The 23,602-nt window shown below is 41.6% G+C and overlaps 1 protein-coding gene across 1 annotated transcript; it reads right to left on the reverse strand.

Moving 5' to 3' along the window:
- Positions 1-54: 54 nt before the first annotated feature.
- LOC111949252 (myelin-oligodendrocyte glycoprotein) lies at positions 55-4,376 on the reverse strand. Its single transcript, XM_023965986.2, has 4 exons — positions 4,247-4,376; positions 2,207-2,542; positions 1,933-2,120; positions 55-1,854 (listed from the first exon to the last, which is right to left on the reverse strand). Exons 1-4 carry the CDS (start codon positions 4,335-4,337, stop codon positions 1,831-1,833), a joined length of 639 nt encoding a protein of 212 aa, XP_023821754.1. The 5' UTR covers positions 4,338-4,376; the 3' UTR covers positions 55-1,830.
- Between the last annotated feature and the right edge of the window lie 19,226 nt (positions 4,377-23,602).

Raw genomic sequence — 23,602 nt, forward strand, 5'->3', positions numbered from 1 at the left:
AACCAGATAGAGCAGCATCTTCTCAGGAAAAAAGATCCAGACCATTAAAACATGAGGATTCATCTTTTTATTGATTTCACAGTTTTACCTTCACAGTTGTTTTTATGCTGTGACATTTCTCTCTTAAATCCAGTGGTGGATCGTACATTACACACCTGGGCCTTCAGTAGAGCTACGTCCGAATCATTTAACCCTTCATGAAACATTTTTATTTCTCTAAATAAACTGGATTAACAAAACTGTAAAGAAATCTCACCATGCAACTACAACCAGCACAAACACATTGAAAACAATCACATACATTATGAATATTATTTATTATGGTATTTATCATAATAAATGCCTTCACTTGGGTTTTCACCTTAAACCTAACTAAATCCTCCATGGAGTACATCACAGTCAGTCTGTTTAACCGATCCAGAAGTTCTCTGTGGATCTGTGTCAAACTGGACGAGGCTGCATGTGACTTCCTGAAACTACTGTCCAATCAGAAGGTCTGAAAAGTGGGACATTGCCTTGGCCTGCTAGAAGGCCCTGCTGACACCATCTCAAAATCTGATTGGTTGAAAGAAATGAATGACCAACATTGATTTCGCATCACAGGACCTTCAGAACAGAGATTGAAGGCTCTTACCCTGCCTGGCAAAAAAGTACAGCTGAAATGCGATTGGTTAAATAGTCCAATGCAAAAATACGTCTGTCTGGAAGCAGCATAACCGTCATAAACACAATAAAAGGGAATGGACGGACCATTTGGGATGATTGAATGAGTATGCATGGACAAAATATTATTACTACATGTGTTAGGGTTACGTAATTATCGTTTTCTTACACGCTAATCACAGTAATATTATGGTCTCAATTCTATCTTTGAGTAAGAAAACAATGACGTGGGAAGCCAGAACTCCTCTGTGACAGACAAGCTTCTCCTTCTGCAAAGTCTAGCAAAAATTCTCATCTCCTGTGTGGTTCCTCTCTTTGTTAGGGAAAAGTCAGAACACTGACAACATGATTCAGTTATTTTTTAGGCCTTCAGAGGTTTTGAAGGCCCTGACGGCCCACAACACATTGATTAAATACATAAATGTAAAAGTTTTGAACTGTGCGGTTTGCATTTATTTGTTGCAGAGGTAATAAGAGTCTAGATATAAGAGCAGCTTCAGGAAAATATCACCAAAAAAATCACAGCTAAGTGAGCAAAATCCTTCCTATTATAATAAATATCAGGGACGGGTTATTCTTTCAGACAACACAATATCTCCCCTTTATGACACGACCTCTTGAGGTCACTTTCAGTTTGAAAAAACCCTGAGACTCTCAGGTTTCAACTGTCTGTCTGTGTTCATTTCACTTTCTTCTGGTAGAACTTCCAACATTTTAGCTCACAGACACCTTTGATGTTGTCTAGAAGAACACCAAGAACCACAGGAACCTGAACAGACCTGCTGTGGGTCGGTTCCTGAAGGAGAACATGAAACAAACTCTCAACACTTCAGATCAACCTGGATCAACACTTCAAACCACTGAGATCCACAAACATCGTCCTAAACCTCAGACCTTCAGACTTTACGGTGATCCAGCACACGTTCAGAGTTCAGGAGTTGAGAACCGCAGAAACAGCTCCAGAAGGTTCTCCAGATAAATGAAGGAGTTCCAACCATCAGGCAGAAACGGGTCAGAACCAGAGCATCGTCACGTCTTCATGGACCAGTTTCCATCCACGGTAACACAGCGGTGACGGGCGTGTAGCGTCTCCATGTGGCTGCAGCTTCAGAAAGTCTCTTCAATCCTTGAAGACCATCAAAGCAGCTTTGGAGAGATGGGATGTCTTTAGACCAGAGGAGGTTTCTGACCCTACATGAAGAAAAGAAAGGATGTTAGAAACTGAAGATTCCTGCAGAAAGATGAGAGATCAGAGAATTCAGGACTCACTTCTGGTTGTTTCCTCTGACAGACACAAACACAAACAGCAGAGAGGATCACTGAGGGAAAAAGTCCAAGACTGATCCAGAGAGCCGGTCTGGAGCGACTGATCCAGATCCGGTCTCCTCCTGGATCTGGAGTGGAGATGATGTCAACCTGGGATGTTTCCATGGTTGGAGCTCTGACTCCGTTTGGCTCTGAAACAAAGAGATGACATCATTTCCTGCCTGCTGTTCAGGACAAATGTTCTTCATGTGAGGGAGAACCTGCAGAGCAAACTCACCAACAACCAGCTGAACCGTCTCCCTGAAGTTCTTCCCAGGAATGAAGCAGCTGTACTTCCCCTCATCCTGGAGCGACACGTTCCTGATCTTTAACGTCACGTCTCCTCGTTTTAGTCCGTCTTGGTCCAGAGACACTCTCAGGATAAACGACTCGCTCATGTTTTCAGTTATGATCGTCCTTCCCCAGTACAGAAACACAAAAGGGATGCGGCCCTGTGGATCAGGCTTCATGTCCACTTTGGTCCACTCCACTGAGAAACCACGCAGATCCTCCTGAGAGTCCAGGCGGCACGGCAGGATGACATCATCACCAGGAGCAGCAATGATTGGTTCACCTGGAAACAAAGAAAACAGGAAGAAACTTTTCTAAATCTGAGTCTTTACCTCCAAGTGAAAATGTCTTCTCAATGTTTGATTTCTGCTTCTAAAAGATCCAAAGTATTTCTGTCCACATAGATATCAGACCAAAGGACATGGGACTTTGATTGGACCAAAGACAAATCCTTTCAAAATAAAAGTCCAATCCAAACTAGAATCCAATCCAGAAATGAGTAAAGAGGATTAAAGCAATAGTCTTTTCTAATTCTATCTAAAGACACATTTCAATCAATGATTCCTGATGATTATTCATTTAGTCAAATGTTTTCAGTCTTTCACCTCATTTCTACCAAAACAGTTTCTACTTTAAAGTCTTTGATCACTGACTGAATACTCAGTTTCTGAGGAACATTTGAGGAAAACAAACTAAAACATGGTTTGAAATATTCACAGCAGAAGTTTTAGAAGAAATTTAACAGACTTTTACTTTCAAATTAACAGAAGAATAAAAAGTTCCCAGTATAATGTAACTGTGTGTCAAATCTTCCACATTTTAATCATTTTGCATTTGTCTGAATACATTGAAACAACTTTCAACTTTTCTGCAGAGAAGAAGCAGAAACAGACCAGAATTCATCCATCAGGACTGAACCAAGACTGAAACGCAGACTTGTCAGAACACACTAGATCAGTCCTCTCACTGGTGGGAGTGGTCTAATGTTTGCTACTTGCTATTCCTCCCACGACTTTCCAGCATCTTCAGGTTGACGAAGACGTCTGTGTTCATTTCAACAATCAGGCGTCAACAGCTGATTGTATCAACGATGCACCAGCAGAACATTGCATTAAGACGGAGTGAAAAAAGGTGCATGTCTGTTAAAATGGTCTGATAATAAGAAGATAACGAACCAAAAGAACTAAACTAACTCTGAGCTAATAGGACAACTGCAGCAGACTGTTGCAACGGTAAAAAAAATTAAAACAAAATGAATTAGCAGAACTATAGAATCAAGATCATTTCTCCTCCAGAGGATCAATAACATTCTAAAAAGTTCAGTTCTATGGTAGTTAAATAAAGAGACTCATCGCGCATGCTCACTCAGTTGATCTTAACCGGCAAATTCAATTCTTTAAAATAACTTTATTGATCACAACGCTCCAAGACAAAACAGTATAACTTAATAACAGGAAAAGAACAAGCCAGGGGAGGTAAATTATTATTATTATTTATTTTTTACTATTATTTTTGACTTTTAACAAGAAAACAAAAAGTCCGACATTCAAAGAAAGTGTGTGTCAAATTTTCCTCATTTTCTGTCCGTCTGAATACATTGAAACAAAGTTTCAACAATTCTCCTGAGAAGAAGCAGAAACAGAACAGAATGTTGCTGCAAACATGACTGAACCAAGAATGAAACTGAAAGAAGGAGCTGCTGCTTTTAAAGCCAGTCAGTGACGTGAAAAGTTTGAGTTCACTCCTCCAAGGCACAACGGGAGGAGCCAGCAAAGCTGACCCGCCCACAATCACAAACCTCAGCCCAAAGCCCTGACATAGTCGTGCAACATGCCCAAAGTGTCTGAATCCATTGAAAGAAACTTTCTACAAATCCAGACGTTAGTTTATTGAATAGTCTTTAGAAAGAACCGCCACCATAAAAGGTGGAAGTTTCTAAACATCAAACAGAAACTTGAACTAAAGAACAGAACATTCATGAACTTACCTTCAACATGTGAACAGAACCAGAACCACACACATGCAGAAATCCACAGACTAGAACCAGAAACAGACAAGAACTCTGCTGCAGACATCATGAACCGTGACTGAGACTGGAAGACAGAGCTGCCCGCACCTGGAAGTTGAAGATCAGAAGCAGCAAGAGGAGCAAGTCACAACAGGTGACCCAAAGTGCAGCAAAGGCAGTAAATCCCCCTGAAGCTTCTGTTCCAGCTTTGCAGATCTGGGCGTGGTCGTTCTGGGTTCCCCACCAAGTCAAAGCAGGCTGGAACGAACCTCAGGTGTAGGGAATGCACCCAAAAAAAAATCTTTTTTTTTTTTTATTGAAGCAAATATTCAACAAACAACCACGGCATGTCTGTCAATGACAACAATATCAATTCTGAGATAAAGGTAGACAAAGAAAACCCAAATATGTAAACAAATATAACTTAAAAAATAATCACTAAAAGTAAGGGTCTATTACAAAAGTTTAAATAGATCAAATAAATTACACAATTTCTGGACATTCTTATGATTCATGTAATGTAAAGATTTTGAGAATAGGTTGAGGTGGTTGAGTAATCCATTAATGTGAGGATTAGTATTCCTGTCTGTTTTTATTTACATTTATGTTTAAAAAGTTAAAATTCAGTTTAAGTTTTAAAGGTTTAAAAGTTTAGCTTTAGTGTGTTCAATAAATATTTATCTTGTTCGGCTGCAACCTAAAGTCTGTTTTGAAATTAGGCTCCCTCTGCAACTGAGTTTGACCCCCCCCTGTAATACGAGTCTAGAAAATTCATGCATGTTTTTGTGTGTAAAATGAGCAAATAAAAATAGGGCACACAAAAGGAAGTCCTCAAATTGTGTTGTTTTTTTGTTTTTTTTGGGGGGGGGGGGCTAAGAGGTTTTTAGTGGCGCCCTTCATACCACTTGGTGCCCATGAAATAGCCCTCGGTCTCAAAAAGGTTGGTGAACCCTGCTCTGGAACATGAGATACAGAACTTCAATAAAAGCAAACAGTGAAAAGTCAAAGAGTCAAATGTTTCCCTTTCAACAGAAGATCTGGTGACAGCAGTTTCCTCTGCAGCTAAAAAACAAGAATTATTATTATACAATAATCACTGATAAAGCTAATAAAATATCTATAGCAGAATATTACTAATAGTTTAGTGGCTCATTTAAAATCTGTGTGCAGGTTTTTCACAAATTCATGATCTGTTTATATATTTATGAGAGATTTATTGTTTGATTGTATATTTGGATGCGGTCATATTTATTAATTTAATTATGGGACTCCATACTCCTCAGCTGCTGTTTATGAACATAAGGGGTTATGCAGACACTGTTTTTTAAATTATTTTACATGCTATTAAAATGACCTGAGATTCCATCTTCAGGAACATCTTGGGATGTGGATACTGCACCACCTCCAATACTTTTTGAGAGCAGAAGAAACTGCTGGCTGAGATGAAACTGTGCAAAACATCATCATCATGTAGAACCAAAGCTGCAAAATACAAATAATGGCAGTTTTGATTCTCCATATTTCATGCCAATGCAAGATTTTAATACACATTCAATGTTGAAAAAGTCAGACTACCTGACCTGCTATGATAAACAGCAGTTTTTTAATGACATAAACCGGAAAATGCAGATCGCACTAAAAATGTGTTAGCAAAACAATTATTAACCAATACGATAACGTGAGTTAAACATTTTTCACCATACCATCATCATCATCTACTTTTCTCTGCTCTCCACCGTTTTGGAAGGTTATGTGTGTCTGACCTCATCTTAGAAACTTGGGTATCAGAATTATTTTCGAGTTTTCCATTGGAAATTACGACAAACAGGGTCGTTTGTGTGCAATCTTCACCTCGGATCGATTAGTATTTACGTAAATTGCGCAGCTGCACAGAAATACTGGATAATGTAAAAAATAAAGCCCCAACATCCTCCAAACTTACCTTGTGATTGATGTTGAAGTTCTTCATCTTTTTTCAGCTCCTGATGGATAAAGTATCTTTGTTGTCGATCTGATCCAACTCCCCCTGGCTGCAGCCTGCAGAACTGCACAACATTGTGGAATGCTGGAACGCTGAGGAATGTGAACACGCTGAGGAATGTTAACCCCGCCCATATTGAGCCCGTCTTCTTCTTTGGTTTTACAAGTTTCCATGTGCAATATTGCCACCTACCGGTTTTTAAAGAGTTTTTCCTCACCGTGAAGGGGGGGTCTAAGGGCAGGGACATCAGTTTAGTTTAGTCTGTTTTGTTAAAGTTTAGTATTTTCCTGATGCATTCTTTGTATTCATGATCCCCTTTTCATTGTTTTTCATTGCTCTAAATAAAAAAAAATATTTAATTGAATTAGAGAATTTATACAGTGATTCCTGTCTTCTTATGCCTTTACAAGTTTCCATGTGCATGTATTAGGGAGTTAATAAATTCTGTCTGGCCTCACAGACTCAAAAAAATAACTCATTGGATGAACTTAATTTAATTGTGGGCAGGATTTCCATCCAATAAATATGAGTAACCCCACCTCAAAGAAAATTCTTCCATGTAACGAAATATAATTGAGTTAGTCGAACTAAATTTTATCAAGAAAGGCAAAGGAAAAAGATCACGCAACAGAAGTTCAAGACCAAATTTGATTTCAGAACCTCTGTATGTTAAACCCGCTAACTAATCCACTTAACTAACACTACTGTGATAATATAAGGCCGCCGGTATAATGAAATAGATTCATGCCACAGTTTCGTTTTTTACGTGGAAAAAACGAACGAAAGTTTTCACTTTTGAAAAGTCGAAGGATTTGAAGGACTAATAGTCATACCAGGCATTAAACGAAGGAGTTGAACATTTTAATAGTTCAATGGTTAAAATAGGTGAAAAGTTGTAGCCGTGAGACGGCAAAAAGCATAAAGAGAATCAGGAAAACAGCATTCAACAGCATGCCCCTTACTTGAACTAAATTATTTTGGATTACTGGAGCTATAGGGGAAACTATTAATACATTTTGTGTTAGGTCAATTAAATGTAGATACAATCTTTTAAAATAAAGATTTTTAAATAAAACAAACATAATTTTATTGTGTTACATGAAAAAATTGCACCATTCAAATTTTCCTCCCTCTGTTCTCTTTCTTCCTCATACAATTCACAATGACACAAAATGTGCTCCACTGATTCTTCCCCTTTCCTGCAATCACAACTAAAGGTGAATCAAATGCACGGGCTCAATGTGGGCGGGGTTAACATTCCACAGCGTGTTCACATTCCTCAGCGTTCCAGCATTCCACTATGTAGACCAATTCTGCAGGCTGCAGCCAGGGCCTACTCATCTGATCAGCGTGACAAAATGTGCTCATTTTTTTTCTTTTTCCCAACTTTATTGAAATAAAATGCGCTCGTAAATGCACACTGTGCCAGGATCAGATGCAATGATGTTGACCAATCGTTGCTAACAGCGGTGTAACGTCATTATTTGGGTTGCCAGATTGGTTCAGGTGTGTTGAGGGGGGGGGTGGTCACAAACGTGCAGGCAACTTTCTTTTGCACAACATTCGGAGCGCACGTTGGTACGGACATTCTATGACATGGGTTGCCAGGTTTGGGTCTTTCTTTGTTTTTATTTTTTTCGTCACTTCGGGGCCCTGGTGGTGATGGGGGCCCTACGCGGCTGCGTAATTCGCGTATAGGGAGGGCCGGCCATGGATGTATGTATAATTTGCTGTTGACATAAATGTACATTTTATTTTGCTAAACCTGTATACAGCATACTAGCCTATTATAGTAATATAGATTAATACATTTCTGACTCAGAGACTGAACTTTTCTTGCAGGTTTCCAATGGATTCAGACTTAGGGAAAAAGTGGATCTTAGCAATAAAAAGAGCTAACCCAGATGGATCACTGTGGTACCAACTAGCAATACAGTCTGAATATGTTCAGAACATTTTGTGGAAACACATTTAGATAAGAGGCCAGACTGTTGGCTTGAAACCCGACACCATAACATCTGTGTTACACCAATGGATCACTCACATGAATCAGTATAAATCTATTGTTTTTCTTTGTTGTTGTTGTTGTTTTAGGGTAAATCTATTGTTCACTTTTGGACTTCTTTTGAATATTTATTTTATTATTATTATTAATATTATTATTATTATAAATAGACTTATTTTTTAGTTTTTATTGACTTATTATTTATGTATTATTATTACTTATTGTTTGTATTGACTTAATATTGATTTATTATTATTATTATTATTATTATTGACTTATTGCTGGGTTTTTCTAAATAATTTAAATGACATGTCAAAGAGGTCTAAAACTCCTAAATGTTTACAAATTATTTTTTTTTATTCTTTATAATAATTTTTTTGTTTGTAAGAAGTCCTGCAACAATGCATTTTCGTTAAAGTCTGAGCTTTTAAGGCTGACTGTTTCTCTTCTTTAACAACAACAAATGATGTATCTATATATATATATTATATATATTAATGCAATATATTTAAATATATGTATAAATATATATAAATGTAAAAATATATAAAGTACATAAAAGCTACTTAGACACCTCTAAAATCAATAGAACTCAATGTCATGTGGGCGTCGCCGACCTCACCAAGATGGCGTCGCGCTCCGCCACCGTCGGCCAGGCTTCTAAAGGGGGCGTGTCTCCTCTAGTGATATAACTCATTGATCTCACTAGCCGTCACTGACTTTGCGCATGCGCGTTTCCATTCTAGTTTACGGTACAGACGCCCAGTGAGCTGAATAGACGGTATAAAGCGCTAAAATCAGCCATCATGTCACAGTTATCCATCATCAATGAACATGGACTGTACTCTGAAATCAATGAGAGCTACTGAGCCCTATATTGTTATTTGATGTACAAATGTATTCATTCAGATTACATGTCTGTTCATTCCAGTGGCGGTTCTACACTAACCTCCTCCCTGGGCGAGTAACCCCACCAGCGCCCCCCCCCCCCCCCCCCCCCCCCGCACACATACAAAATTTGACAACATCCTCTTGTGTTCCCTATCTTCTATTTAGCCATTTTACACAAAAAATGCATGAATGTTCTAGACTCGTATTACAGGGGGGTCAAACTCACACAGGGGCCTAAATTAAAAACACGCTTAAGGTTTTGGGCCGAAGAAGAGAAACATTTACTGAACACACTAAAGCTAAACTTTTAAACCTTTTAAACTGAACTTTTTGAACATAAATTTGAATAAAAACAGGAACATTAATCCAGAATAACTCAAGTTAAACCTTAAATAATTTATAATATTTTGCTCTTCATAGAAATATATTCTGTCAAAATTATACAAAAATGAACATGCTGCAGAACAAAACAAAAGAAAGCCTGGAAATAATAATAATAAGAAATAAATCAAATAATTCCGTTTTCTTTGCTCTTTTATCATTTTTTAGAGCATTTTTTTTAGAGCTGGACTCCTGCTTCATTTTTAGCAATAATTTCTTAATGTGTGACATCATGTGTGTCTTTGTGAAACATATCAGAGGGATTAGATCTAAAAATAAATTATTGTGAATAATATTTTTAGGTCTTATAAAACATTAAAAACTAAATCATAGAACTCATTACTTCAAACATATTTGGCATTTGGGGGGCTCAAAGCATACCAGAAATAATCTGTTTGTCTGAAATATAATCAATCAGACAGATTCTAAAAGTGAGATTTAACACTGAAAGAGTGTTTTGTGTTGTTGATCAGACATGGAACCAAACAGAAATAAAGAAACTCCACGTAAACAGAACATTTGTCACGTCAACTCTTTTTAAAGTTGCTTCATTTAAGGTGATGTAAAACTTTCACTGGATTATTGTTGGTAATGATGTTCAAGATCATCTCAGCAGGTTTGCTGGAGCCTTCGATCAGATGATTGACACCTGTCATCGGTTTTGAGGAGCTGTCACCCCCCCCCCCCCCGCGCTGCAGAGGGATCAACTAACCTCTGTGACATGTAATTTAAATTATTTGGAAATGCCAGACAATTGTCAATAATAATAATAATAATAATGAACCAATAGTAAGTCAATAATAATAAATAATAACAATAAATTAACAATAATAAGTCAATAAATAATAGTAGTAAATAATGAGACAACAAAAAGTCCAGAAGTTAACAATAGATTTACATTTAAATCAATAGATTTTCTCTACTGATTCCTGTAGGGATCAATGTAACACTGATGGTGTCGGGTTTCTGCTCTAAGAGGAGATCTGTCATTTCAAGCTGTTGCTCCTCGTCTGTGGAACCTCCTCACCCCCCCCCCCCCCCCTTGTTGCGTCAGATTGACTCCGTTGATGGTTTTAAATCTAAGAGACGGTAAAGACGGTTTGATATAGGAGAGCTTTTAGTTGATTTTAGTTCTTGTTTTACTACATTTTACTGTGTTTTGTTTTATTATTATTATTGTATTTTATTACTTTTCTGTGTTTTGATATGATTTTATGCTCTTTGTAAAGCACCTTGATTTGTTCTGGGGAAAGTGCTATAGAAATAAAGACATTCTATTCTAAGTTAGGACGAACAAACGTTATAAATGTGCATACGGAAAAAAATAAAATAAAATAAAAGGCAAAGTCAAGGCCCGTCTTTGTTCTTTGCATGTAGCAGTGTGACCCGAGGACAGCAGGTGGACAGCAGATACACTTACGACTGCAGTCCGGCCCACAACAACAACTGCATCATCAAGTTTGCCGACGACACCACGGTGGTCGGACTCATTCCCAGGGGGGAGGAGTCTGCCTACACAGAGGAGGTCCTGAAGTTGACAACCTGGTCCTCAGAGAACAACCTCACCCTGAACACCAACAAAACCAGGGAGATCATATTTGACTTCAGGAAACATGGCGTGGACCCAGCCCCCCTCCTTATTAATGGGGAGCATGTGGAGAGGGTCCACACCTTCAAGTTCCTCGGCATCACCATCTCTGCAGACCTTTCCTGGACAGCCAACACCACCGCCATCATCAAGAAGGCTCAGCAGCGTCTGCACTTCCTGAGGGTCCTCAGGAAGAACAACATCAGCACCAACCTGCTGCTGACCTTCTACCAGTCATCCATCCAGAGCCTGCTCACATACTGCACAACTGTTTGGTTCGGCAGCTGCACGGCCGCGGATAAAAAGAGACTGCAGAGTCGTAGAGACAGCTCAGAAAATCATTGGGTGCCCTCTCCCCACCCTGACGGACATCTACTCCGCGCGCTGTCTCACTAGGGCTCAGAACATCATCAAGGACAGTTCACACCCCGGCTCAGACCTGTTCAACCTGATGCCCTCTGGGAGGCGCTACAGAGGCATCAGAAGCAAAACGAACAGACTAAAAAACAGCTTCTTTCCAAAGGCAATAACAATCCTCAATTCCCGAATGCACAGATAAGAAAAAAAAAAACATTCCTGTTTACTCTGTCCACAGTCTGTCCACAGTGTCATCTATCTACCTCATTGCCACCTCTGCACTTTGACATGTCTACGCACAGTTTTTTCATACGCAATTTTTGCACAATTATCTCGGCACTCTTCAGTACAATTTACAGCTTATATTGCACACTTGTATATACTGTTTGTTTGCTTGTTTGATTTTATTATATTACGATGTTTTCTTTACTACTTTTCCCTTCCTTACTGTTCTTGCACTGATGGTGATGCTTGAATCTCATTGTACTATGCACAATGACAATAAAGCCATTCTATTCTATTCTATTCTATTCTATTCTAGATGCAGCTGAAAGAGGAATGAAGCCTTCACTGCATGTTGTGGCTCCAGGAAATGCAGTGGTGGTGGACACAGTCACACCTGGGTTTAGAATAATGCTCCCCAACCAGCTGCTGACACAGCTGGAATCATTCAGGTACACTGGTGGCAGGTGTGATGAGGCCCTCCATCCTGACAGCAGCAGCAGAATTAGCAGCAGCAGCAAAACTTAAGGCAAAGCCACAGCTGCAGGCACTAGCACCCCAATTGAGTTCTACACCCTTCATCATCCCATCAGGATCCACCTCACAGGTTTTGGTTCCTCCCGTTTAAAATGTCCCCTTCAGTTTTGTCCTGCCTCCTCCTCCTGCCGTGCCGATCATACTCGCTGTGCCGCCATCACCTCAGCCTCTTTCCAGCACGCCATACACGACACAACAATACCGAAAGAGGAAAATGGAAGAAGAAAAAATGGGTATTATGAAAAGGAAATACATCAAAAAACAGAAACCATAACGTGCAGCAAATGCGGTGGAAACAGACAGCTGCCATCCCACCGTCAGAGCTTTGGGAACTGGTTTTGTGAAGCAACAGAGACTCAGTCTTGGAGGGCTGAGCTACAGAAGCGTGGATATGGGAGAAAAAAGAGAGGAAATGACCCGCCGCCACCAGCACCAGCAGCACCAGCACAGCAGCAGGACCACTTTAAACACAGAGCAGTCCTTGCACAGAAAGATTTGCACATCCAAAGCACCTAATGTTTTATATTTGTTTATTTTTGTGCTTTTCTATATAGGTTTTGTTTTTTCTAAAGTTAAACATTGTAATGATGATACCATCTTTTATATATTTTTTATATAATATTTTGTTGGTGTTTTCTGTAAGAATTATTGTGTTTTTAAGCTTTTAGTTGTTTTTGTCGTTTAAATTTGCTATTTCAATATTTAAGTATTTGATGAAAATATAATAATTGAATTTTTGGATAGAAACTGTCATATGGATGCCATTTACGGAGCTCTTTGCATTAAAGAACATTTTACATGAGCACTTGAGTATTTTCATGTGTGTTCATCTTTTAAATCAACAGATTTTAGAAGATTGTCAATACATTACATCTGTAGTTGTTTTCACACAAATAAATATATTGTTATGCTGCTGTAGTACATTAATTAGACAATTCATTGTGTTTCAAGATTCAAAGTAAACTTTATTGTCAATCTCTGATACATACATAGAAATTTAAATTCCTTTTCTCTTCAAATTCCAGTCTAAACACAGAATCTAAATTCAAATTACAGAATAAAATAAAATAAGACGAACAAATAGGGTAACCATAAATATTAAAAAATAAGTGAATAAATAATAATAAATAAAGTCTAAAAATGAAAAAAAATCCACCTGTGTGGAAAGGGTTGTCATGGACAGCAACACATTCTGTTGTTGTGTGGTGCTGTTGCAGAGAATGTCATTCTCATTCCCAAACATTCTACACATTCTGAATGTTCACATTAGGTTGTACATAGTTTCAAAGGTAGATGTCATACTCTCTTTACACAGTGAGCCTTAAGTAGCTCTCTGGCTTGTATTTATAGCAGTGGCTCCATCTTCCTCCCTCATTTATGGTTCATGATGTCTGCAGCAGAGTTCTGTTGTGTTTCTGCTTCTTCTCTGTGGATTTCTGCATGTGTGTGGTTCTGGTTCTGTTCACATGTTGAAGGTAAGTTCATGAATGTTCTGTTCTTTAGTTCAAGTTTCTGTTTGATGTTTAGAAACTTCCACCTTTTATGGTGGCGGTTCTTTCTAAAGACTATTCAATGAACTAACGTCTGAATTTGGAGAAAGTAAAAGGAAAAGTTATATTTCTACAAAAAATCTGCTCTGACTATATTGTAAAAATAAAAATAAAAACTGCAGAAGAGACATCTGCCCCTATGTTCAAATAATCACAGTGAAGGGATTGAAGTGAATGGAGAGAAATGTAGGTTTTTGGTGCTGCAATTCTCCTGAAACAGTCATCCATCTTTATAAGTTGAAGTGTTTTAGCAGAAGTTTGTGATTTCATTCATGACTAAATTGATGCTTTATGTTATTTTATTCTGGAATGATCTCTTGTTGGGTCTAATATCAAATATTATACCAAAGGAATCTGGTTTACTTTTAAATCTCTAGCTCATTTTGGCCAAATTTCTTATCCACAAATTTAAATATTCTAGTCAAAAACCACGTTTCACTGTATTCTTTTCTAAAATAAATCTGTACATTAATAGTTTTCTAGTTCTGAGAAGCAAAAAGTGATCAGAACCGTCTGTATGTGAAAGATTCAATGTTTGGTTGTAAAGTAAACAAGTAAACAATAAACCCCCTGGCTTATTTCTAATTCTATTCTTGTTTTTAATATATGTAGATGTGATATTTGCAGTTGTTCTCTTATTGTATACCTCAATGTGAATCTCTGTAAAATAGCATAAAGTGCAATAACTTTTATTAAGAAAAAAGAACATGATTAAGTTTTAGAAGATGAATGTTAATTTTCAGATTTTTTTTTTTTTTTTTTTTTTTTTTTAACTTGTCCTGTCCAACAGCTGGGCAGACAGACGAGAGCTGAGGGCCTCTTGTGTTGGACATATTTTACTTTAACAAGAGGGGTTATTAATCTTCTGACAAACCAAAGGTATGTCTGAATAAACCCCTTTTGTAATTGAGGCCAAACTTTATTAATTTCAATCATGTCTGAAAATCTTTGGTGTTGGACCGGACGGAAAAGGAAAGAGGGGAAGAAGAGAGAGGGACGTTAGAGAGAGGGGGGGTAGGAGGGTGATAATAGGAGGGGAAGGGGGATAAGACCATGAAGCAGCATAAAGCAACAAGTTTACTGGTTGTTAATCATTATGGTAAGGTTCAAATGCAGTACAAAAAGGGCGAGGCCTGTCCACACACACACCCAAATGTTACAAACACACCTGCTAGCTGCAAAAATGTCCATCTGTCGACATGTACACAAAACAGATAGTGTTCACACGTATACTTATGCCTGATAACCAACTAGTGTGAAATATTTCAGTCATTCAGTCCTGCAAGCTATTAGTGCAAAGGTGAGCTAACACCTGTGCTCAGGTGAGGTTTTATGTTCTTCTAAAATGGATGGTGGAACGTGAAAAGAAGGAGGGAGAGTGCCCAGCCATCCCCACCCCAAGACCCCCACCGCAGCAGCAGCGGCAGCCGGAATCCCCCCAACGCCACACGGGAACCGGCAGGGAACAACCGCCGCCCGGGCGACCAAGCCCGCCACCCAGGCCAGGGCCAGCAGGGCCGCCGCAAGGCCCCCAGAGCCAGAGGCCAGGGAAGCACGGAGGGAAAGAGAGCGCCGCCCCAGCCCAACCAGGAGAGCAGCCCCCCCGCCGCGCCGGGAGAACCCAACGCAGAGCCCCACCGGAGAAGGACGCCCACAGCCCCAAACGAGCACCCCACCACCACCCAGGAGTTCCGGGCATCCCCCCGCCCCAACCCCAGGTACGAGCCAGGACCCCCCAAGGGAGACCCGCTCCGCACTCCAGGCAACCATCCGCCCGGCCCACGGTTGGTCCAGGGAGGAGCGAGGCAGGGGGCCCGCCGCCCCCGCCCAGGAGGGGGAACCCCGGGGAAAAAAAGAGGGCCCACAAGGGGTGTTATAAATATGGCCCGACCAGGCTCGGCCACAGTTGGAAATTTGGCGGGGCCCAGCACTCAGGAGCAAGGACCAGAACCCACCCCCCAGGGACCAGACACCCCCGGCTCAGATGTAATGTGAACTCCCCCACCGCGCGGAGAGAGCACCGCCGGGCCCAGGAAGCCGGCACCCCGGGGACACGGCCGCCGTTGCAAAGGGGGGCCCGCACCCCCCACCAGGGAAGAGGCAGGGGACAGATGGACCCAGGTCCCACCTTCCTTGCAAATTGTGTGTGCGTGTATGTGTGTTTGAGATGGTGTGTGTGTGCATGTGTGTGTGTTTATGTTGGGATGTATATATTGAGGGGGGAGGGGTGTGTGTACTAAGGGGGGTGCGGTTAAAATTGGCGGGTAGGGCACTAAGGGGACGTCTCCTGATTACTCACAGTGACGTCCCCTCACCCTCCCCACCAAGGGGCCCTAAATGTCCAAGGTGCGGTTAAAATTGGCGGGTAGGGTGCTAGGAGGACATCCGCTGCTTGCTGGCAGTGATGTCCAAGCACCCCCCCTACCAAGGGCCCTACATGTCTAAGGTGCAAATAAAACCGAAAGAGGGGGGGCCCACTCCATACGGCAACCATAGGAGGGGGGCCACTGCCTAGTAAACCCCCCCCCAAGGCTCATCGCAGGCTAAGCCCCCCACCCCCTCACCCTATTATGAGGTTATATGAGGAAGGGGGTAAGTTGGGGACAGCTGATAAACTGTCCCCCGGTGGTCAAACAGCTGTCCCCCGCCCCCCCCCCCCAGCAAGGGGGCCAGGCCCACCCAGCCCAGGGGCCCCACCCCCGGAGGCGCCGACACCCCAGGCCCAGCACCACCCCCCCACACAGAGAGAGAGGAGCCAGAAAGCGCCGGCCCCCCCCGGAGCAAGCCCAGGCCCCCACCCCCAAACGCCGGCCCTAGAAGAGCTCTGGTCAGGCCTCGACGGGACCGAGGCAGCCAACCGGCCGGGGAAACCGCCGATGGCCTCAGCGGAGACCCCGACCCGTCAACCCCCCCTGCCCCGTACCAATAGTGGACCCCCCCCCTCCCCCAGAATGCCCCCCCACAGGTCAGGGCCGACAAGACCCCCCACCCCACCCCCCCCCAGACCCCGCAGCCGAAGCGGAGGACACCCAGAGCGACCGGGGGCCCCAAGAGGGTTGTCCCGTCCCGCCCCAGAGCCAGGGAAGGGCCGATCCCAGCCCCAGGCGTAGATGGGAAGCCCATCCAGTGCCGCTGGGCCCCCCCCCCCCGAGCAGCGCCCCCCGCCGACCCCCCCCAGCACAGGCAAAGGGACCACCCCCCCAAGCCAGGCCAGACCACCACCCCACCCCCCCACCACGCACCCCCACACCCAAGCCCAAAGGACCACGCAGCGCCCCAGCCCGCCCCACCCAGGCGCCGGACCCGATCCCCCGACCAACGGAGCCCCCAACAACCCCCGCCAGGCACCGGAGGCCCCGACCCCCACCCCGGCCCACGGCAGAAGGGCAAGGAGCAGCGACGACCAGGCCCCCCCCACCCCCTAAGTCACGGAGTTAGCTATGGGAGACCAGAGAGACCGAATTCTTTCGAAGTTACTTGAACTTTGGGCTGACATTTTTTCCAAGCTGATATGATCAAGCAGCAGATTTCTGTGTTGACTTATATTTATATTTTTTTTGCTTTTCCAATTTATTAAAATAGTTTTTTTAGCAATGCAAAGAGTTATGAAAATGATAGATGCTAATCCTCCTTCTACATCGATGGCACTCATGTCACCAAGCACACAAAGTGACGGTGAAGCTGTGATTGAAACCTTAAGCCAGACTGATAGATCGGCACATACCTGCCGCCAGAGAGCCTGGACAGGCGTGCAGAACCATAGTGCATGCATGTAATTGTCGGGTAGATTACTGTCACAGTGCTGACAAATGTCTGAGTTACTGAGACCCATCTTGAACATCCTCTGTCCAGTGTAGTAAATTCTGTGAAGAGTTTTGAAATGGATTAGCTGCAGATTTGGACTTTTTGTCATTTTAAAGGTGTTTAGACAAAGTTCTGACCAAAAACTTTCATCTGTGCTGATGCTTAAATCCGCATCCCATTTTGTTGTCGGAAGTGAAATATTGTTATCTAAATTGCATAAAAGTTTGTATATTTTGGAGAGAGTTTTATTCATTGAGAAATTGATCAGAGTGGTAACTACATCTGGTAGCTTTAAATCGTTGTCTCTGTATTTAAACTTTTTAGTAATAATTGATTTAAGTTGCTGATATTCCAAGAAGTTATTTATTCCATGTTTGTCTTGAAGTTCCTGGGGAGTTATCAATCTTCTATCAATAATTATGTGCTCTAGTTGTTTTATGCCCCCTGCTTGCCAAGCTGGGAAGTGGATAATTTTTTTGTTTATGAGGATGTCTGGGTTGTTCCAGATGGGTGTCATTTTGCACGGTTGAATTGATGATTTTGATATTTTGAGAAATTCCCACCAGGCTGTTAAAGTGGCGTTTGTATTAATACTTTTGAAACAATCCTGTTTTTTAACTGTTTGGCTAATAAATGGAAGATCTGACAGGTTGATCTTTCCACATAACGCCTGTTCCAAGTCTAACCATGAGTTGGTTTCTGGATTATTTTTTAACCATTTTAAGATGTATTGTAATCTATTTGCAAGAAAGTATTTGTGGAAGTTAGGTAATTCTAATCCTCCACAGCTTTTTGCAGATTTTAAAGTTTTTAGACTAATTCTTGCAGGTTTATTGTTCCATAGAAAGCTTGATATGGATGAGTCTAATGTTTTGAACCATTTTAATGGCGGTTGTGTGGGAATCATTGAGAAGAGATAATTAACTTTGGGTAAGATTTTCATTTTTACCGTGGCTACCTTGCCCATAAGGGACAAAGGCAGGTTGGTCCAGCGTGTTAGATCGTCCTGTATGTTTTTCAGTAATGGGGTGTAGTTTAGCTGCACCAGTTCTGATATTTTGGGGGAAAAATAAATACCTAGATATTTTATATTGCCTGATTTAACTGGTATTGTGAGTCCTTGCTCCGCATTACTGTTCAGTGGTAATAAAACAGATTTATTCCAATTAATGGAATAGTCTGATATAGAAGAGAATTCATTAATGATTGTTGCCGTTTCATTTACAGAATGTATATTACTTAAAAACAGTAATATGTCATCTGCATAGAGACTAATTTTATGATGGCTGTGTTTGGTTTTAATTCCTTTAATACTCTCATTCTGTCTTATTGCTGCAGCTAGAGGCTCGATAAATATTGCAAAAAGAGAGGGGGAGAGTGGGCAACCCTGTCTAGTTCCTCTTCCAAGAAAAAACCTGTTGGAAGTCTGTTTATTAGTTCTAACTGATGCATTGGGGTTGTGATATAATATTTTGATCCAATTGATGAATGATTCTCCAAACCCAAACTTATGGAGGGCAGCAATGAGGAACTTCCAGTTTACTCTATCAAAGGCTTTTTCAGCATCCAGTGATAGTATAGTCATTTCCTGGTTTTTGATGGTGGCAAAGTCTATTATGTTAACGAGTCTGCGGACATTATCATCCGAGTGTCTGCCTTTGATGAATCCAGTTTGATCAAAGTCAATTATGTGAGGAGTGACTTTTTCTATTCTCTGTGCTAGTGCTTTGCAGATAATTTTTACATCTGCATTAATTAAAGAAATGGGGCGATAGCTTGAAGGACTCGTGGGGTCTTTGTCTGGTTTTAGAAGAAGGATAATGTTGGCAGAGTTCATGTTAGGTGGTAGAGATTGGCTTTCATTGATAAATTTTACCGTTTTATAAAACGTTGGTGCCAGTTGTTCCCAGAATTCCTTATAAAACTCTGCAGGAAAGCCGTCGGGTCCTGGTGCTTTGCTGTTAGGCATAAGTAACAGAGCTTCATGAAGCTCAGACAGCGAGAGCGGAGAGTCTAAATTTGTGATTTGATCTTCGTTTAACTTGGGCAGGTTTATATTGTTGAGAAATGAGTTGATGCTTTGTTCTGATGGATTGATCTGTGGAGTGTATAAGTTTTGATAAAAGTCTTTAAACGCATTATTAATTTTTACCGGGTCATGGGTGACATTCCCTGTTTGGTCCATAATAGAGGTGATTGTTGATTTTTCTTTATTAATTTTAAGCTGATTAGCTAGAAATTTGCCAGATTTATTTGAGTTTTCGTATCTTTCCAGTTGAAGCCTTTGTATCTGGAATTGTGTTTGTTTATTGATGATGTCATTTAACTGTAGCTTTAAATTTTTCAGGTCCCCCAGTATGTGTTCCTGTGCAGAAGCAGCATAAGCAGTCTCCAGAGTTTTGATTTTATTTTCTAATTCTAATAAATCTGCTTTCTCTTTGCGTTTTTTATGCGTTGAATAAGAGATGATTTTCCCTCTAATGACTGCTTTTGCTGCTTCCCAAAGAATACTTGGTGATATTTCAGAAGTATTGTTGAATTCTAAGAAGGTTTCCCACTCTTTTTTAAAGAATTCAATAAATTCCTGGTCTTTTAACAGAGACGTATTAAACCTCCAGGTTGAACCCGAGGGTGTGGGTACTTCCCTTGAAATAGTAACAGAAACTGGTGCATGGTCACTGATAATAATTGGATGAATGTTGGAACTTTTAATTTCTTTCAAAAGGGAGTTACTGACTAATAAATAATCTAAACGAGAGTGTGAATGATGAACTGGAGAAAAAAAGGTGAACCCCTTAGTGCTTGGATGACATGAGCGCCACGCGTCGCAGAGACCCAGATCATTCATGTACTGCTTTAGAATACTTGCAGACTGCCATGTACGCTGATTTGCTGCTGTGCTGAGTCTGTCAAGTTCAGGGTCCAAAACCAGGTTGACGTCTCCTCCTATAATGATTGTGGAGTCAGAGTGAGCTGAGAGTGAGGTGAAGAATCTGTGAAAGAAGGAAGAGTCGTCAACATTCGGGCCATAGATACTGGCGATGCAAAAGTCCTTATTCTATATGGATATATTAATGATTACTAATCTGCCTTCTGGGTCAGTAACTGTATCCTTATGAGTAAATGTAACATTTTTATTAATCAAAACTGCAACTCCTCTTTGTTTGGAGTTGAAACTGGCAGAATACATAACTGGATACTGGGAACAGCACAGGAGATGACCAGCTGATAAAGATAAATGGGTCTCCTGCAGCAGAGCTATATCTGCTTTAAGATCATCCAGGTGATTTAACACTTTCAATCTCTTTGGCCCAGAACCAAGTCCGTGCACATTCCAGCTAACGATGTTAAGACTGTTCATAGCTGTTCTAACCGGGAGAGTGCAGGGCTAAATAGTGCGTGTGCGCGTGCACGCTGTGCGTTTCTGCTACACTGACAAGCGCTGTGCGTTGTGGGTGAACGTGTCTTGGCTGTGAGTTGCATGTTGCGTGCGTCCTGTGTGAGCCTAAGTGAGGTTTTTGTAGTTTATCAACGTGTGTGTGCGGGATCGCGTGTGCATGCTCTTATGCGCGCTAGTATGCGCGCGCGCCCGTTCCGTGCATAAATAAATACTTACCGTGGTTGCGTTGACTTTACCTGATTCACATATGAGGAAATGGGAAGGGGGGGGGGACAAGAGAAAAGAGAGAGGAAAAGAGAAAGAACAAAAAACAAAAACAACGAAACAACAACAGAAACATGAATGTGAGAGAAAGAAAAAACACTTTTCCTGAGAGGTGTGGATTATTGATGATCCGATTATTTCCTATTTAGTTAAATAAGTTTGCGGGTTTCTTCTGGGCAGCGCAGATGTCAGTGCGCCTCTGAAAGCCTTCAGCACAGCCAGGGTGTTACCTCGGGGTCCCGGAACAGCTTGCCATTCACAAAAAGTTTATCAACGGCAACCACCGCACGGGCTCCAGCAGACAGGTGCTTCCTCCTCAGCGGGAAGAGGATTTTCCGCCGGCGGAGGATCTCGCCTGGAAACTGGTCATTCACGCTATAATGTGTGCCTTTTAGCTCTCGCCCTCTGCTTTTTACCTGCTCCTTTTGTTTATAATGTTCAAATTTAGCAACAATAGGACGGGGACGCTGATTGTCCGGCCTCTTCCCTCCGAGCCGGTGAACCCTGTGGAAGGAGATCTTCTGGACTTCTTCCTTGGGGAGTTTCAGGTGGACCTCTATAAAGGACTTAACAATGTTCTCCGGGACTTCCCCTGCCTCTTCTGGAATCCCTGCGAACACTAGATTGTCCCTCATGCTCCTCGCCTGAAGATCCAGGAGGGTTTCCTTTATGGATCGGTTTTCCTCAGAAAGACGGGCGGTGTCGTGGCCCAAGGTCTTCACGGTCTCTCTGAGGGCCTGGTTCTCCGCTGCGAGCTCCTGCACCTGCTGTTGGCTGAACTCCAGAGACTCTCGCAGACCTTGGAATTCCTTATGGAGGATCTCCAGCAGATTTAAACGGCAATCAAGGCTGGAGAGCCTTTTATCAATTGAATCCAGGATGTCACTCATGTTGCTGCCTGGGGAGGAGGCAGCCCCCGGGGAGTCTTCGGGACGGTTGCGTTTGGTGGACGGAGTGGCGGTGTTGGATTTCTTCATGAGGCAGGTATTGAAACACTCGTCGATGTAATTCTCCAGATCCTCCAGGTCCTCCAGGTCATCCAGGCTGGCAAATGCTTGACAAACTTTTTCAGATTTTTTAATTTTTTAACTTTCTGGATTATTTAAATATGGCGGTGTAATAAAATAAATCAAAAATGTTTGTTCACAACTTACGCGCCGCCAAGTAAACTCACCACACTCCTCTCGTCGGCTCTCGCGATACTACAGCATCACGTGTCTCCTACAGCCGATTTTCAGATTTTTATTTTGTTGCCACTCAGTTGACTTTCAGTCTTTGATCATATTTGGTCAGAGGCGTGGCCTATCAGACAAAGATCAGACCAAGTTTGACAGCAGCGGCTCCGTCTGCTTGTTTCAGTCACAGTTTAGTCAGTTTGCAGCAGAATTCTGGTTTGTTTCTGCTTCTTCTCTGGAAAATTGTTTAATGTCCGTTTGAATGTATTCAGATGGACAGAAAATGTTGAAAATGTGGAAGATTTGACACAGTTTGTACGTGGAACCTTTTATCCTTTTTTTGTTTAAACCAAAGTAAAATTCTGTTAAATTTGTACCAAAACTTCTGCTGTGAATCTTTCCAAACCATGTTTTAGTTTGTTTTCCTCAAATGTTCCTCAGAAACTGAGTATTCAGTCAGTGATCAAAGACTTTAAAGTAGAAACTGTTTTGGTAGAAATGAGGTGAAAGACTGAAAACATTTGACTAAATGAATAATCATCAGGAATCATTGATTGAAATGTGTCTTTAGATAGAATTAGAAAAGACTATTGCTTTAATCCTCTTTACTCATTTCTGGATTGGATTCTAGTTTGGATTGGACTTTTATTTTGAAAGGATTTGTCTTTGGTCCAATCAAAGTCCCATGTCCTTTGGTCTGATATCTATGTGGACAGAAATACTTTGGACCTTTTAGAAGCAGAAATCAAACATTGAGAAGACATTTTCACTTGGAGGTAAAGACTCAGATTTAGAAAAGTTTCTTCCTGTTTTCTTTGTTTCCAGGTGAACCAATCATTGCTGCTCCTGGTGATGATGTCATCCTGCCGTGCCGCCTGGACTCTCAGGAGGATCTGCGTGGTTTCTCAGTGGAGTGGATCAAAGTGGACATGAAGCCTGATCCACAGGGCCGCATCCCTTTTGTGTATCTGTACTGGAACGGACAGACCATGACCAAATTCATGATACCGTCGTTGATCCTGAGAGTGTCTCTGGACCAAGACGGACTCAAACGAGGAGACGTGACGTTAAAGATCAGGAACGTGTCGCTCCAGGATGAGGGGAAGTACAGCTGCTTCATTCCTGGGAAGAACTTCAGGGAGACGGTTCAGCTGGTTGTTGGTGAGTTTGCTCTGCAGGT

The sequence above is a fragment of the Oryzias latipes genome, chromosome 18 (assembly GCF_053564925.1).
Source record: "Oryzias latipes strain Hd-rR chromosome 18, Olatipes_Hd-rR_3.1".
In the NCBI taxonomy this organism is placed as follows: domain Eukaryota; kingdom Metazoa; phylum Chordata; class Actinopteri; order Beloniformes; family Adrianichthyidae; genus Oryzias; species Oryzias latipes.